Source organism: Phocoena sinus, chromosome 21, assembly GCF_008692025.1.
Source record: "Phocoena sinus isolate mPhoSin1 chromosome 21, mPhoSin1.pri, whole genome shotgun sequence".
NCBI classification, from domain to species: Eukaryota; Metazoa; Chordata; class Mammalia; order Artiodactyla; family Phocoenidae; genus Phocoena; species Phocoena sinus.
This window is the reverse complement of record NC_045783.1, coordinates 20,589,450-20,608,160: the sequence shown is the minus strand read 5'-3', so window position 1 is coordinate 20,608,160 and position 18,711 is coordinate 20,589,450. Positions and strand designations below refer to the sequence as shown.

The 18,711-nt window shown below is 35.4% G+C and overlaps 1 protein-coding gene across 1 annotated transcript in view; it reads right to left on the bottom strand.

The window, feature by feature from the left end:
- Positions 1 to 1,769: 1,769 nt before the first annotated feature.
- SGCZ (sarcoglycan zeta) overlaps positions 1,770 to 18,711 on the bottom strand; it is an 899,256-nt gene continuing 882,314 nt past the window's right edge. Inside the window, exons 7-8 of the mRNA XM_032618431.1 lie at positions 8,216 to 8,339; positions 1,770 to 2,038 (exon numbers count right to left, since the gene is read on the bottom strand). Of these exons, the coding sequence (XP_032474322.1) occupies positions 1,844 to 2,038; positions 8,216 to 8,339 (319 nt within the window). The 3' untranslated portion in view covers positions 1,770 to 1,843. The remainder of the gene's footprint in view (positions 2,039 to 8,215; positions 8,340 to 18,711) is intronic.

Here is an 18,711-nt window from a genome sequence, read left to right as displayed (position 1 = left end):
TCTTAACTTTTACTCCAATATTGACTTAAGGTTTTATATAATAACCCCCAAACACAAGTTCTATTTTAAGAGTAATAAAACTGCACTAGCTTTCTGACTTTTCTGCTGAGTACAGAATACATTTAGTGAAATGGAGGTTTTTCAGGTATTCAATGTGTTACGTTATCCCAACAAGAGAGTTCTGGTCAAACGGTTCACTTTGTTGCTTGCCTTACTCAGATTTCTTACTTTCGCTAATCAGATTATTTCTATAAATTCCAGTCTCCCACTTCACCCTGTGCTGCAGAATCCTGAACTCCAAAGATTCTACAGTCACGGACTTCCAAACTGAAAACTTCCACACACCTGTAATCGTGTGTGCATGGGGGAGAAAAAGATGGACTGACGTGTGAAAATTAAAGACTTACCTTATAGTAATCAAGTCATCTTCCCAGAACAGGAAATAGCTAATACAATTTTATGTTCTTGGGTTCTATAAGGTGCGAGAGTTCGAGTTAAGGAGTGTTGTAGTAAATGCGTGGGCAGTATTCTGGAGTTATTTATCAGCAGCTAATTTACAAAAAGAAGCAACAGAGGACGGAAGCAACTATGCTCTCTGATTCGGGGTAGCTTAACGGTCTAACAAAAGTAACCAAATATTAAGAGCTGCAAAGGAATGTGACTAAATTCCTTAAAATATGAATCTAATGGAGTAAACACATTTTCAACACGTTCGCTAACATTTGTATGTCTTACTGTTTAAGCGGGGATTTTCACTTTAATTTCTACCGTCCTTAAGTCTTCATCTCCAATAAAAAGTACATAGATACAATTCTGTAGATGACATTCCAATGGAAAGTGAATTCATTCTCAGCATTAGGCATCACAGTAGTTTTTATTTATTTAGAGGATGTCTGAATTTTAGCAGTCCGAGTCAAGTATAAAGTGAATGAAGCAAACAAAAATTGTACTCTTAGAACCTAGCTGTAAAGGATATCATGTGAATTAAAAAAAAAAAAAGATCTATGGATTCCACACCATCGGTAGGTCCCTCTTAATCCTACCTTATATTGCAATCAATTGGATGTTTGGTTAAAAGCAAATACGTCACATGCAATAGCCAAGTACATACTATATAAGGCCGTTCAGATCTGACAAATGATGGTATAATGGCATTTTGTTAATTCTGTAAAGATTCTATTGCTGAGAGCTTTCAAAATTACCTAATGTATCAAATTCTAGAGTTAGTAGACAAAGAGTAACAACACATTGAATTTAAAGAAACAAATAAAACTCAGGGTGGGATTCTGTCTTGTCTTGTTTTGTTAAAAACCATGTATTGAATTTAACTTTTAGTAAAGCAAGCATTACATAATGCTTTAAAATTTTAAAATTCAGGGATAAAAGTTTACATCCAAAAAGATGAATGGAAAATTGTGCTTTCAGACTGTAGAACTAGTTTTCTTACAGGGTTAACCATTTCATCTTGCCATTGGATACTGGGAATTTCATCTATGTCATATATATGTGGCAGTCCATATCCAGGTCCTGCAAAAATCTAAAACTGTGTGCTTCACTTCATGTAGCAAAGGCACCTATGTTATTCTCCCTTCTGAGCAAAAGTTATGATCCAGTTTTCCTGCTGAAGTTGGTTTTTCCACTGTTCTGTCACTCACCCTCTCCGTGTTGAGCAGTACAGAAAATCACGAGAGAAGGTGGTGCGAATCCCTGCTTACACTGGAAGGAGTTGCTCTGTGGACCATCTGGAGAAGCTCTGGACTGATCACGAGGGAAACGGAGCAGAACTGTGAAGGAGACGTACGGGAACAAAAGGCTATTCTGGTGTGAGGAGAAATCAGTCAGTTCAACTCCACAAGCAGATGTTGCTACTGGACTGACAGGTAGACCCGGCCCCAGCTGGAGACAGGTACAGTTTGCCGTTGGGGCAGACACACAGTTCGTGCACTGTCTGCCGAGAGTGGGAGGGGCTGGGTGAAGAAGAGGAAGGAGAGCCGGTTGGCAGGTTTCCCAGCCGGATTGTAGCCGCATTCAAAAATATCTAGGGGGAAAGAAATTGCATTTTAATTCCTTTTAGCATCCTATATTCTTAAGAGCTTTACAGCATGGTCTAATAAGAAAGACCACAGGACAAACAATTTTGTTGGTTTAGCTGCCAAACCTTGTTGAACCAACAAATTGTGTTCCTACGGTACAGCCCAAACGCTCTGTGGCTACCTGAGCCTTTGAGACACGGTACAGTCTGAGAGAATGCCCTCGAAATGAAAAGCAAGATTGTATAATCTGCTTAAGGGGCCAACTCGGTTATTCAGACACCACAGAAAATGAATGCTTTTGACTGTCAGTTAATTTAACTTAAACATGCCAGTCTAAAGAATATACAAAGAAATAAGGATGTTTATGGAGATGCCATTAGTGAAGTGATGGGCAATTAATTAAAACAATTTTGCTCTCTGGTTTAATTTTTTTTTAAATACTCATAAAGTCACGTTGACTCCCAATCTACACCAAGTAGATAATGTGCATAGTAAATAACAGATAACTATTAGATATAATCAGGTTTGAAGACTCCATGAAATATATGACCTGTACTTAACACCCATGTTGCTAAATCTTCTAACTTGCAAAATTACTTCACTTATTCCAAATCATGGACACAACACTTTCAGGGCCAGGGATCATATGGTTTTGACATGCATGGGGAATGGTCCAAAGAAAGGAAAACTAGATCATGAATTTGAATGAGCAAAGAAACAAACTCTCTCTAGCTATGTCTTGATTCTATTGTTATGTAGCTAATTACGGCCTAAAGGCATCTCTAAATTGACCAGAGAACCAGAGAATATTCCATTTTCTACACATTTGCTCTCACCTAAGTCCTAATCATTTCTTACTAAGACTCTTGCAATAGCCCCCTAATTGGCCTCCCAGTGGCCACTCTTGTCCTCTTACAGTCTATTTTACATGCTGTTGAAGTGAACATCTAAGAAATGCAAACCAAATCATGTCCTACCAGCAGCTCAAGTTTCTCTAACGGCCTCCCACCATGCTTAAAATGAATCTTGATTCCTTTCCACGGCCCACAAGCCCTGTGTGATCTGGCCTATCTCTCTAACAATACTTCCTACAATTCTTCTTGCACGAACTCTCACGTTTTCTCAAACACATCAAAACAACCCTGGCCTCAGGGCTTTTTAACTCCTCATTTTCCTAGCCTGAAAAACTTTTCTCCAAATATTTACAAGTGGGGATAGATATTAACAGGGTGGTTAGAGAACAGAGGTAGGAGGGAGATTTCCTCTGTTTGCCTTTCCATGCTTTAAATTTTTTTGAAATATAGGAATCTATGGCACACTAAGAATAAGCCAGAAAAAGAATTCCTATACCATAGACATGTATACTTTAGATTAACTTTAATTTTAGATGTGAGCATATGTGTCCTGATCGCTACTAAAAGGTCACACTCTAAAAGAGGACTTTCCTAACCACCCTATTAAAGTAACATAAATCCATTAATCTCTCCTTACCAGCTTTACTTTACTCTGTAGTAACAATCTCTTCCTAACATTATATTGTGTATTTGTTCATTTACTGTTTATTTCTCTTACTTGCAAGTACTATCTATGAGGGCAGGGCCTGTCATTGGTTCAAGACTATAGAAGAGTGCATAGAATTGTGCCAGTACAAGTTGCATGAAGTAATGCTTTTCCTTCACCTTGTTCATGTCTCTCTCCTCTAGGGTACAATTTTCACCCTCCACCAAAGCCCAGTTCATCTGCTTCATCCTCTATGGACCTTTCCCTAGTGCCCCAAGATGGAAAGACTCTTCTTGTTTGGTTCTCCTGTAGCAGTTTATTACTAATATCTTATTTTGCTCATCACTTGGTAGCTTATTTTATAGTCATATTGATATATTACTTTCTCTAATAAACTATGTCCTTCTTGAAGGTAGAATTAAGTCTGAATTTTTTTATAACTTCACAGTGCTTGACCCTGTATGTACAGCTTCCATGTAATACAAACAGTTGCTGAATAAATGGATAGATTATGAAATAAAAATGATTGCATTTACCAACAGTATTGAAAGTTAAGAAAGAATAATTAAAGTTTTTGTTTGTAGGTATCAAATGTTGAAATTTATTACTTCATAATTTCTTCTATGGTAAGTTACAGGAAAGCAAAGAGAAAGGACTTCTATTTTTTTTAAGATGAATTTTTGTTTTTCTGATTCAAAAGTTAAAAGTGCACAAAACTAAGTAAAAAAAAATGACAACGTATTTTTGGGTTATAAATGCTGGGCCTCATTTCTTCCTGCTCTGTGTTTCCATGAAGAGGGACATCAATGAGTGTAACACCAATTGCTACACCCTGTGGGTTCTTTCACTCACTTCTCCACGGGGGGAGGAGGGATGATTCCTCTTACTGGTTGAGTTTGACAGAGGAACTGGGCTTGCACAGCACATCCCCCTTTCTTCCCTTCTGCTGAGGGGTTGGCATGCTTGCAGAGAGTAGATATTCTCAAGCTTCGCCAATGCCAAACATATTATAAAGACAAGCTCTGGGACTGTGGGGTTTAGGTCTGCATATGTGGAGGTTAGTTCATGCTGAAAAAGTGTTAGGAGCTGGTGTTTTGTCCAAGAAACCTTGTGACATAGACAATAAAGAATGCAACATGGAAAGCTAAAGAACATGTGGATAAGGAGGCTCATGTAGGATTAATCAAATGACTCTAAGATATTGTCAGTGGTTCATTTCTTAGTAAGCATAGAAGCAAGTGTTACTGGCAAGCCCTGGTGAGTTTCAGAGGCTTGCTAACACCAGGCCACATCGCTGGGTTTTATAGTTTGGAACTGATTGCCTTTCCGTTGGTGTAGCCTGACTGAATAAATGTGGAGAGTAGCTGTTTTTATACAGGTAGGACATGGCAGGCGGCAGCCTCAGAAAGCAAGCCCAGCTGTGGTGGCCTTATCAGTGGAGTTAGCCTTGAATCTTATGGTATGTGGCCTGCTTCAGTTTAGCTAGAGCTGTGCCCTCCAGCTCTCGTATCCATTTACGGGTGACTCTTGATCATATTTGGCTATGTGGCAATACTCAATTCCATCATCTTCTGAGATCCACATTGTAACTTCACCCATAAATGGGAGGTAGATTTTTATTAATAGGTAAATTTAAATGAATGGGGTCTTTAAAAGAGAAAATGGGAGTTGATTATATGGGGATGGATGATAACTAGAACTTTGGTGGTGATCACTTTGTAGTATATACAGATGTGAAATTACAATGCTGTACACCTGAAACTTACACAGTGTTATATACCACTTTTACCTCAATAATAATATAAAATTAAAGAAGAAATAATAAAGGAACAAAGAAAGGATAAAGAAAAAGAAGGAATATAAATAAAATTCTGAATTTTGAAAGTTAGCCTCACAGATATAACATCCATCCATAGAAGGATGAAAGATTGAATAAATGATGACTTTACATTTAAAAAATAAAAAGAAAGAAAAAGGAAAGGGGAGAAAAAATATTTTCTTGGTTTGAGACAGAAAACGAAGTTATGAGATAAAAAGGGGTGTCATATATTGATTCTTTCCAACCCCAAGTAGCTCAGCTTTTCCAGGCTTCTGCAGCTTGGATGGACCCCCTCATAACTCTTTCTGTTCTGCTTAAGGCACTTCCGATGACACTGCTCACTTTCCAACTTCTAAAATTGACATTTCTATTCCAGATCACCCTATAAACCATATAATCCATTTGTTGTGAAACTCTTCCTGGTACTCAGAATGACACCCCTGAGCTTTTAAGTCACAGCCCATTGTCTTCTCTCTACCAAGAATCCATTTATTCCATTCTTACCTGTTGAAATCAGACCTATCCCTGTAGTAGAACATTTAATCAGTTTGCAAGATAAAAAAATTGTGTCATCTTGTAACATATTTTATTAAGTTATTGCACTGCATGTGCTATTATAACTTTCAATGTTTTACCTACAATTGTCATTCATGTTGTTTTCAGAGCCGAATTTGAAATTCCTTGCAATACGGTGTCTGAAATGAATGAAACTTCTGCAGTGCAGAACTTTGTGTGCAATTTCATTCTTACTTATTTTGGTTACCTCAACACCATGTTTGCCCTGATCTTAATTAATTTAAACACTACCTAAGAGTAGGGACTTTACATTTTTCTGTATTACTTAATAATTGGTGGATCTGCCTTTCTGTGGCATAGTCAATGAAGCAAAGAGAAAGATTTTATATCATTTCATACTTCTTCCTAGAAAAATTACATGTGATTTCATTCTAATAGAAAGTGCTGTGCTTTTCTGTATAGTTATTTTATTAATATAAAAAATGGCCACAGCTGAAAGCTTTTGGCTGTGACTTACTTACAGCATAATACTCAATTCATAATTAAATGCTAATCTGTAATTGAATTCAAGGATTCTGCTGATACTCTGAATAAAAGAACATAAGTAAAGTGGAGCATAAATAGAAGCAGAATGGAGATTAATAACCATCAATATTTATTATGAGATGGTTCATTATGAATAATTTGAATGAAATGATTAGCATGATAAAAATGCTTTAAAAAAGATGTGAGATATTTAAGAAAGATTTCTCTCTTGCTGTGGTAGACAAAGTATTGTAGTCTGCAATTGTAGTGGGGAGAAATCCTGAAAGGTAATATGGATATATGTTTTCAATATTATAAAACATATTTCTAGATTATTTAAGCTGTAATATCAGATAAGATGCTAATGACCCTGGCAATAAGTTTGTTTATAAAAAGGAAGTCAAATGTGTAATACAAATTTATCTTGAATCAATAACTGAGATACTGGTATAAAGGTAAGAAAGGAACATCCTCTTTTTGATTCTGTTAATGTCTGCCCTCGTATTTACATCTGAAGAGGTCTGAGATGCTCCAGAGCGTCACTCTCAAATCATCCTTTCAAGCTTTTTCTTCTCAGCTTGACCTTTATAAACTCATTAAAAAAATAAATAAGCACACGAAGGAAGAAAATATTTAGGGAATTAATTGGTAGAAACAGCAGCACAACAGATTTAGACCTTCAAGGACTTCGGGAATTGTGGTAAAAATATACAGAATCGAATATGTATTATGCATAAGGCTTTGAAATAATGAAGGTAGAATTAAAAACAAACAAGCAAACGAGAGCAACTACCAAGATGTCCAGGCAGATTTGAAAAAAAGCAACAGATGAGAATCCTAGAAATGAATAACAAAATTACTGAAATTAAAAGCCCAATGTAGGGATTGAAGAAGAGATTAGATACTGAGGAGGAACCTGGCATGTGGATCTGAATAAATAGGCAGAGTGAGGCATAGGGCAATAAAGAAATAGAAATGAGGAAGGAGAGGCTAAGAGATCTGGAAGGTAAGGGAATGAAAAGACATAACATTTCTTCAGAGAGTCTGAAAAAGGCCATAGAGAAAAGGGGGAGAGGGACTATCTGAAGACGTAATGTTGAGGAATTTCCAGAATGGACAAAAATGTGATTCTACAGACACAATAGTCACAATGTATACAGCAAGTAAAGGAGACAAAATAAATACCTGCCTATCACATTCCAGTGAAAGAATGGAAGCCCAAAGACAAAGGGTTCTTTAAATCAGGCAGTAAGAGAAAGAAGAGGATCTTTAAAGGAATGAGGACAACAGAGTTTAAACAGACTCTTGGGTGAAATAAAGCAACATGGAAGAAAAACAGCATGTATCTCATCTAGGAAATAACTGGGTGAAATAGCAGAATAAACTTTTGCTTTTTGCTTCCCTTTTAGAAAAACATAGGTACTATTTCTACTGAGACAAACACACAAACTTTCAAAGCACTTTTTGGAAAACCTTTTTGAAGACCAAAATGGAACCAAGACAGCAAAGACTTGCCTTCATTCTGGGTATTACCTTGATATTCATTCCATTCATCTGTCGATTTTTGAAACTGCAGGAACTTAGATGCCTCACTTATAAATGACTTATGAATGAATATCTTTCAGTAGAAAATAAATGGAGCTTTGACTTATGAAAATAACATTAGGTTTACCCAGTTTCATATTTAAGAAGTATTAATATTTTCATAATTTGAGCCCTCTTATGAAGTAGTTCCTTATGTTTCTCCTGGAATCATATGCGTATAATTTGAGAAGAAGCACCCTCCGCAGTAAAAGGCCAGTGTCTGCACCTCAGAACTCACCTCCCCCTCTGTGGACTGCAAGTGGAGCTCCTTCCTGCAGGCAGCCTTGAAGTCTCCAGCTGCGGCACTCACCTGGACCCCCCGGGGAGCTTCCATTATCAAGGACCTGGTTGGTGATTCAAGCCTTAAACAAACAAACAAACAAACAAAAACACCTTAATATTGATAAGAAAAAAGTTTACATTGGACTCAAAGATAATGTTAGTCAACTAAAACAAACAGGCAGGCATAAATACAAATCCTTGTCATTTCCAAAAAGAAAAAATGCTAAAATGAGTTTTAGAAAGATGATTGCTTTATCTATTTTTTGGCTCTTTCTTCATTTGTTAGCATCAATTATTTACTCTAATTTGTATAATGATTTAGTAACCGTTTCTTGTGTTGTTTCCCCTCACAATGCACATGAAAAGTAGGTCGTGGTAGTTTACTAGTTTAAATCTTTTACACATTTTCAATATTAATGATGGAGTCTTAAATAAATTTCTAGAAACTTAGCATGTAAGTATCCCTCAGTAAAGTGTCCTTGTCTTGCAAAGATGAGAGAGTTTTAACGAAAATCATTAATATTGCAAACTTCCAAATGTGCCCAGTCAAAATTCTGTAAACTAAAAAATTCTCAAGGGACTTTTTACACTTCTAGACATTAATTAAAATGAGGACGTAAGATATTTCCTACATCACCTGACCTCTATCGGTCCAAGAAAATGTCCACAGAATGAATGACATTAGTCTGAGAAAGAAGAATTAAATGAGGGGCGATACACGAGTGTTTCAGATAGCTGTGCCTGCAAAAAAGATAGTTGGGAGGCATTTTCAAAATTATCTCCAAATATAAACGTAGAGAAAGAGCAAAGGAAGGCAAAATACAGAAACAAGAATATAGTCGTAAAAAGCACTTGGTGTGATAAGAGATCTTATCCTGGAGTTGATCGTTTTTTGGATAATAGCTTGCTTTGGGGCTGTAACTGCCTGTGTTCCTCGTGACCTCAGGACTTCAGGACAAGAGTCCCTTCAGGCTCACATTCACCGTCGTCGAGAGCAACAGGTCTCCTTTGAGGCTACCGTCCCAGTGTGGTTTCTCAGAGAGAATCACATCAAATAGTTTGAGCACTGAAGATCAGCCCTCTCTCTCAGTAGTAAAGTTGAACTTAAACACTTGAAAGTGATCTTGAAGGACTAGAGCCAGCATTTTGAAGAAGTGATTTCAACACTTTAAATTTTTTTTCACTCACTAAAGCAACTTTGAAACTTTCATCCCTATAGGCCTTTTGGATTATCTTCATAAAATCCCTTGAGGGTGAGGTTTTCAATATATATATTTTAAAGAAATGTCTGTTTGTTTTTTTTAAAACACAAATTACACATTTTCACAGAATATTTGAAAACTTCAAAAAGAATCACCCATAATTTTTTCATTCATAATGTTTATACTTTGCACAGAGTATCTAAATTTCAAAATCTGAATATTTAAATATATAAGTGATGTCCTCTGATACACCCCCAAATATTCACCATCTTGAATAATATATCTGTGACCATTTCTATTTCCACTTGTTATAGACCATTTCTATAACATTAAATGTAATTACATAAGTTTGGGTATGACTGAACCACTCAATCAGAAGTCAGATAAGAACTTAATTAACATGAATTAATGTTCTGAAACATTATGAATCTGAAGGAAACACAACTTGTAAGTGGAAGGAAAAACACGCTTATTTTATCAAATAATTGATATGGTGTAGCTTGTTTCCAAGGATAAGGGGTTGGGATACTTATATATTTGACAGTAAAATATCTGTAATAAGTGTGAACATTTTTTATACTATATTTTTACCCTATTTCTGCTAGAGCATTAAAATATAGTAAGTACTTCTGGGCTTTTGAGTTTTTCCATTCTCATCCTTACTAATTATTTAATTAAAAAATCTTAATTGTCTTCATCTTCATTTTAGACCTCAGGTACACATTGCCAGTCTTGCTATGGAGTGTTTTGCTAGCATTGACTTAGAAGATCCCTATTCAAAGAGGCAGTAAAGATGGAGAGCTGGCTAGACCTGGGTTCAGGAAAGTGAGCCAGCAGCAATAAATTTCAGTTTTATCATATCTAAAATTGACAATTATAATGTTTTCTTATAGGATTGTAAGGAATCTCTTAAACTGATTAAGGGAAATAGCTATGTAGTGGGATAGTAGTTTGAAATGTATGGGATTTCCTCCCTGTCCCATTTCCTTGCTTCCTTTGCCATTCCCCATTCACTAAACACTATCCTTTGCCAAAAATGGTGGACGATAGAGCAGAGAAGCTGTTAAAGATATTTCGTGTTTCCTAATGTTACAGACGTTTTGAGTTGGAAAAAAACCCTAGCCATTTATTGTATTGAAAATGATTCAGCACATAAACAAAAACAGAGAAGAAAACCAACATCAGTAAGACCTTGTTGTTTATTTCACGAGTTGGAGGAACTGTTTTCTTGATTCACAGGCTAGAGAAGATTTGGAGAGAAATAAACAGAATTGGTCTTGAATGGCTCTCTGTGTTCTGCTACCTGAGGTCAAGTCCTAGGTTGTGGGACCTTTATTCTTTAGGTGTTAGAGGTCTGAGGAGAGAGTGATATTTCAGGATAACTGAGGACAAGAGACCACAAGATCCTCAAAGGAGAAAAGAGTGGTGACCTGCAGTGACTGAGGACTAAGTGACGGTAAGAAGAACGTCTTGGCAAATGCCAGTTGGATCGTGAGGCTACCAAGGACCAAATGTCACCTCAAATGCTTAGGCAGTGTAAGCGTCTTGGTAGAACGATGCAACCCCAGGGTGAAAGAAGAGAAGTGAATAGACTGGGGCTTAGTTTCTGATAGTGAGTAAAATGGAGACCATACATGTAAATTAAAGTTTTACAGGAATATTTTCATTTCTACTACAGATAATTTTGTGCCCTAAGACAATATATACCTGCCATATGTATATATACATATATACATATATATGTGTGTGTGTATATATATATATATATAAAACCTATCAAGGGGGTACATAAAACACGTTATATGATATATATAATATATATATAAAACTTAACAAGGAGTATATATATAAAACTTATCAAGGGGTACATAAAAAACATGGCAATTTTACAGTATTGCTAAATCCTTCAAGTTCTGAAAGTGATAAAGACTGAAAGTGATTAAGACTTTGAATTAAACAGGCTTCAACTGTACGCTTTGCTAATCTTGATAAAATTAAAAGTAGTGATCACTAAGAAATGATGTAAGTTTTATTAAAAATAGCACTGTTTTATATAGTATCCATCACTCAGATAAGTAATATACACTAGGAACTTTAATTATGGAGAGCGTGCAGATACAGTATATAATAAAAATTTATTAGATCATTTGGAGGATTTCATAATTCTATTTTCAAAGGAACATGTTGTGGTACTCAAATATTTCTTATGAACATGAAAATTAAAGTAAGCTACAAACTAGTTTTTACAAGCTTGCCTATTTAGCATAAGCAAATAAACTAAATTTTGGGCAGCAAAAATTTCATAGCGGGACTACAATGTATATGGAGACCTAAAATCTTCAAATTAACACTACTGTGAATAGCATACATTCAGTGTGAGCATTTACAGATGCACGTGTTAACCTGAATCATCCAATATCAATCTTCACAATTACATGTAGACTTACATTTAAGTATTACATTTACACACATTACCTACCTAGAACTGCCCATTGTCTCTAGGTCTATCACTTGGTGAATAAGGAAAAAACACATTTTTCACAAGCGGTGTGCAAATTTTGTTCTATATTTCCATCCAAACTGCAAGTGTTAAACTCTATGAATTCTGACAATAAGAAAGTAATATTTGCATTTAAGCACAGTGCGGCACTTTTAAAAGGCTTTGAAATCAGGTAAGCATATGATCATGATATTAACTATCCAAAGAACATTACTGAAAAAGTAGATGTAGACACAAAACTTAAAATATATAAAATAAAAAGTAGACATCATGTTACCAGTTATCCCAATTTATCAAAAGGATTTGATGATGGTGTAATAATATATTTCATTGACTATTTTATAAATAATATTTTCCCAGGCTCTTACTAGAAGCTGGGTACTTCTAGAGGCTATATTATAAACTGCAGGATATAGAAAAAGTATTTCCTTTATGTATTAAAAGTGTTGCTGTTGGGCTTCCTTGGTGGCGCAGTGGTTGAGAGTCTGCCTGCCGATGCAGGGGACAAAGGTTCGTGCCCCTGCCCGGGAAGATCCCACATGCCGCGGAGCGGCTGGACCCGTGAGCCATGGCCGCTGAGCCTGCATGTCCGGAGCCTGTGCTCCACAACGGGAGAGGCCACAACAGCAAGAGGCCCGCACACCGCAAAAAAAAAAAAGTGTTGCTGCATACTATGAAGTAATGAAAGTTATTTCCAAGAAGCAGTCTGGGAAATTCAGCAAGAGTTACATCAGTCTAATGAAAGAATTAAACATAGGACTTTGAATAAAAAGCTCATAGTTTCTACACAAGTTCTACTAGAAATTTTCAATCCAGTTAACCTCACTGGGGCTGTTACCTAATAAATAAAATTACAGCGCACCTTAAACATAAAATATTTTATTCATTGTAGAACATCATTAGTTCTGTTCTTTATTAGTGTGTTAGCCGTATATTTATAATAATACACTAAAAGCTATTTTAAGGAAGGACAAGAAAATTTAAAAATAAAATTCTCTCCCTTAGTCTGGTCCTCCTCCCTCTGTCCCTAATGTGCAGTGTGCATCTCCATTAAACATTAACCAGAGCGCCTCGAAGGTGGGAATGCCTGCCTGCTCCACAGAAAGATCTTTTTTTTTTTCCTTTCTTCTGACACTAGCTATGCAACTTCTTAAAAGAATAGCATTCTTTCCCAAATCTGTAGGGGGTCATAATGACTTGCTGTTCCCTTTGTACGACGCTTATGCTTACCTGGACTGTGAATCTTCAGTGAACTTTATGTAAAATACCAGTATGCCATTTTGATGTATGATCCTTTGTCTCGAAAATGTACATGACTGTGCTTTCCACTTCTGATAGGTGGAACAGTTCTCGGGGCTTCTGAGAGTCTGTCTCCTGGATTATATCCTCAATTTGGCTTGAATAAAATTCCCTTTCATTAATTCTTCTTAACTTGATTGTTAATTGAATTTTTGTTGACAAAGAGTAAAATGATACAACCACTTTGGAAAGCTCTGGAATTTTTTTTTTTTTTTTTTTTTTTTGCAGTACACGGGCCTCTCACTGTTGTGGCCTCTCCCGTCGTGGAGCACAGGCTCCGGATGCACAGGCCCAGCGGCCATGGCTCACGGGCCCAGCCGCTCCGCGGCATGTGGGATCCTCCCGGACCGGGGCACGAACCCGCGTCCCCTGCATCGGCAGGCGGACTCTCAACCACTGCGCCACCAGGGAAGCCCTGGAATTTTTATATAAAACTTAACATAGCCAGATACATCCCAAGCATCCTTCAATTATGAAAATGCATAGATAAAATATTGTATGTTCATATAATGGATCAGCAATAAAGCAGAAGGAACTATTGATACAGACAACATCATGAATGGCTCTCAAAAACATTATGTGGAATGACATAAATCTTACAAAGAAGTACATCTTGTATGATCAATTTATATTAGTACTAAATCAGCCTAATCTAATACAGGGTAAAAAAAAAATGAGAGTAGTTTGCTTCTGGTGGGTAGTGGTGGGGATTTACCAGGAAGGAAATGAGGGAACTTTCTTGAGTGATGATAATGCTTTATACCTTGACAAGAATTTGGATTACACAGGTGTATGCATTTTTCAAAACCCAGCAAATATGCATTTAGGCTTTGTGAATGTCATTGCATAATTATTTTACAACAAAAGGAAAGAAACTGTAAGTGATCTTGGATACTAATGATGTACATGCTGAAGTAATCAGGAAAAGTGTACAGATTTATACAATTTATGTTCGAATGCATAAAAATTAAGATATACTGGTGGATGGACAGTGGAAATATATACATAATTTAAGACACATAGAAAAATGATACTAGGAGAATCTAGCTGGGTGTTATATAGGTGCTTTCTATAAGATACTCTCAACATGTAGTATGTTTGAGAATTTTCATAATACGATGTCGGGAAAGAAAGTCTGGTCACAGATCTTACAGGATTATCTTTTTTTTTTTTTGGTAAAATTTGTAGAACTGTATACTATGAAAATCTAAATAGGAAAACTGTTAATTGATGCTAATATTTGACTGTTATTGACTGTATTACAATGCAATAAAGATATTAAAGACATACAGGGATACTATAAAAATATGTAATTCCTGTTGTTAAATCACTATATTAAAATAAATGCTATATTATTCAAAGTCTGTATTTTATAATTATTTCCAGGAAAGGGATACCTAGAAAGGATATCTGATATTCTTTACTTTACCTGAAAATTCAAGAGTTTGAGGTATTCCTGGATAAAAATAAGTTCATATTTATACTTCCATATCATGAAAATTCCAATATAAAAAAAATAATAAATATATGTAATAAAATTCCAATGAGAATCTCAGTAGAGTCTCTTGAAACTTAAAACTTTATGTCAAAATATTTCGAGGGGAAAAATATGTGTGACAATTACCAGATTTGTTAAATGAAGATACAGTAGGAGATTTTCCTTTTAAAGTTAGAACTTAATATAAAGGTATTTTAATTAAAAAATGATATCAAAATTAGAAACGGAAATTTGGTCAATGAAACACAATACAATCTAAAACAGATGGCAAGTATTTATGAGAAGTTAATATTTGACAAGTTGTAGCAATCATTTTGGGGTGGAAAATATGAGGTTATTTAATAAATGATGCTTAATAAATTGACTATCCATACTGAAGAAATAACATTAGATCCTTAACATGCTCTGCAAAAATAATTTCCAGTTTTATCTATTCAAAATATAAAAACGAATAAATTATAGACTGTAATTTTCAATAGAAAATTGGAAGAAAATTCAGAACATAATTTCCCATTTGATTTACTCAAAATATAAAACTAAGAAATGACCTAGTGTACAAAATAAACAACAAAATTAGAAGACAAAACCCAGGAAATATCCAACTCTAGAAAAGGGAAACCTTTGGAACAAGACTGAAGCCTAGAAATCATAAAGAAAAATAATTTATATAGTTTACAATGCCAGTTTTTGGTTGGACTGGTTTTCTCCAGATACCCTCCACTTCTCAAATCAGCCTAGAATCCCTCTAGAATGTCCTGGGCTCAGATCTTGGAACTCGAATCAGACTAAACCTGGATTTTCTTCTAGAACCATCTACTAAGTAGAATTTTGGTAACAGAATATCAACAGTTAAATGATGCCCTGATTCTCTTCTCCATGGAAATTCTCAAGCTTCCACTGAGGGTTTACAACATATACTTAAACTATTTATTTTACTACAAAATACTTTCTAAAAGGCCTGTTGAAAAATGAAGTCCACATGTACTGGCAAAACTCGTGAATTTCTATGCAGTTAGTCACTGGAATTAGTGAAGAACAATTGTGTTCATTTTTATAGCATTATAGTAATCACAGCAGTGCATTTCAGAGGAGTTTTTATAGTGGGTATCCAGGGATTATAGTAGAGAGAAGGATTAGTGTTGAACACGAGTCACTCTGCTGCCTATTTTTTCCAAGCACTTCAGTTTTGGTGTTTAGATACCGAAGCCATAACAAGATTTTGTTTTTAAGGTGTTACATAATTTTCAAATTTCAAAATGAGTGGCCTAGATTTCCAGAATTCTCAACATTCTGAGAAAATGATCTAGACTTCTCTTAAACTAAGTTGCACGATGCAATTACTAAATGGAAACTTAAGCAGAACTTGAGTATCATGTGCCTTGTTCTTGCTAAATATTTAATACAGTAACAGAGACAGAGTTGGCACTCGTTATTTGCCATTTCAAGGATGAAATAAATGAAGAATTGCACAGAAAAGTGCTTTTAGAAAAAAAAATCCAATGCAAACTGTGACCTGAACATATATTCTTATACTATCTTACCACTTTTACTGTCTTATCACTTCGGGCTACCCTGAGCTTTTTTCAGCTGCAAATCACATTGTTTTTGTTTCCACCATTTGTATTGTTTCCTGCCCACTTGCACACCCCTTATGGTCTCTTCCTGAAAATTAGATCAAAAAATCCCTAGGTCAATTTTTCCTCCCTGTTCCCATGACTGGAAGGGTAGGCAAGCTTCTCATTACCCACATTTGCTACAAACTCTAATATACAAACACATACATAGAATAGAATGAAAGAATAAAAGGAAGGAAGGAGGAAAGAAAGGGAAGGAAGGGAAAAGGGGAGAGAAGGAGAGGTTTGGGGAAGGGAAGTGGGGAGGAGAAAAATACTACTTTATTACCATTTTTTTCTCATAGGTGGAAAAATACCAGTAAAGCATGTTACCCCTTTATTGACAAATTGTCTCAGGGAAAATCCTTACCATTTAATAAATGGTGGCTTTTCCTTGAACACGGGAACTATGTAAATCAAGGCTATGTGTTTCCAGAGATTAATTTGGAGCCTGCAAACCTCACATTTCAGTTTTAAATTATATGCATACAAGAATGGAAATGATACCAATTATGTCATTAAATAGTAACTCATTTTACTAAACCAAAGTCTAAATTCTTGCCTTATTCTTGGAGCAGTTAATAACACTCAGATCCAAACAATCCTTGGACAGTGGGCATTACATTATAGATTTTATCACTTCCCACCAAAGAGGGCAGAAATCCTATTGAGCTATAATAATTTAGCTACATATTAATTTAAGAAAAAATAAAAAGAACATTTATACTTGGACTATTTCAGGCAAAGTGCTATGATGTCCTTACTATTTGTTGTTTAGCCTTTTAACAAATAAGTCCCTGCCGAAAAACAATATCACCTTCTATTAAAAAAAATTAAAGAAAATCTACACCTGTATTGTTAAAATGCACATGAAGACTACTAGCACAGACCTTGGCACATAGTAAGCATTCATCAAACAGCTGTTGAGTAAATAAATTATAGCAATCTACTACATTTCCACACCAAAATATTACCTAAACTCTACAGTAAACTTTTTGAAATGTTTCTTTCTAAAGTCTTTTATTCTTGACAAAAGCAAAATCAAAGACAACATGGCTTCTTACTCCCTAAATTACATTTTATTTACTTGGTCAACTGATGTCACCTTGTTGATTAGACTTAGGTGTCAACTAAGGGTGCTTCTTATTGCCCTGAAAGGAAAATTGTCAGCAAGACTTGTAAGGCCTCCTCAGACACTGCTTTTAATCTTCAGTACACAAATGAATAATTGAATAACCTCGTCATTACTGTGCTTTGCTTCTGTTTCTGTTTTGGAATTTAGATCAGTACCACTCATCTTGGGGGCTGCCAATCTGCTTTTAGTACTAGCAGCTAAGCCTCGCTTAGGTCAATGTTTAAATAATTTATGAATAATTAGAAAATAAAAACTGGAGACATGATATACTAATTATAATTTAATTCACATTCACACTTATGAGTGTTGAGACATGTCAGTAAAGTAATTAAAATAGCGGTTGGTTCTTATCCTTTTTTGGCAATAGGCTTTTCATAATGAAAATCTGTGAAACGAGTACATAATTACTAAAACGTTAGAAGTAAAAAAAGTTTCTTTTAGAACTTAGTGATTAAAATTTTTTTATTGAATGAAACTCTGGTATCTATGTTAAAACACAGCTCAAAAACAGTTGGAATCAATGTTAGTCACATGTCTTAGTAATGCAGAAACAAATGATACCACGTTCCTTATATACAGGCATTTAGCGTCCTCATTATTCAGTTTTACTAAGTTTCAGTGATTCACATTAACCAATTATGATAAAATTATTATGTGTGAGATAGAGTGGCTGGCTGTTATTGAACTAAAGATAAGCAAGGAAGACATAGATCCCGTTCTAGTGGCAACACAACCTTGTTAAGTAAAGAAGGAAAAGACAATTTATACAAAAATGTAGAGGTCCTAAATGAGTATAGTCATAAATCAAGACTATAACACACTATGAGACACTGTTTTCACATATTCTTCAACCCTCCTAAATCCTTGGGATTTCAGCATAAAGTAAATAATTATTATATTTGTCTTATTAAAAAATGCCTGATCGCATGAAGAGGGGCACCTTCTCCTGTTACTCTTAACTAGCTTGTTTGAATCTGGGCTACTCAACTAGTGAAAAACTGAGTTTTTTTAAGGAATTTTATCATGGAACTATAAAGGTCTGCAATATTTACTGTTGTAAAAGTATGACTTTTTAAAAATAAATTTATTTATTTTTGGCTGCGTTGGTTCTTTGTTGCCGCGTGCGGGCTTTCTCTAGTTGTGGCGAGCAGGGGTTACTCTTCCTTGTGATGTGCGGGCTTCTCATTGCAGTGGCTTCTCTTGTT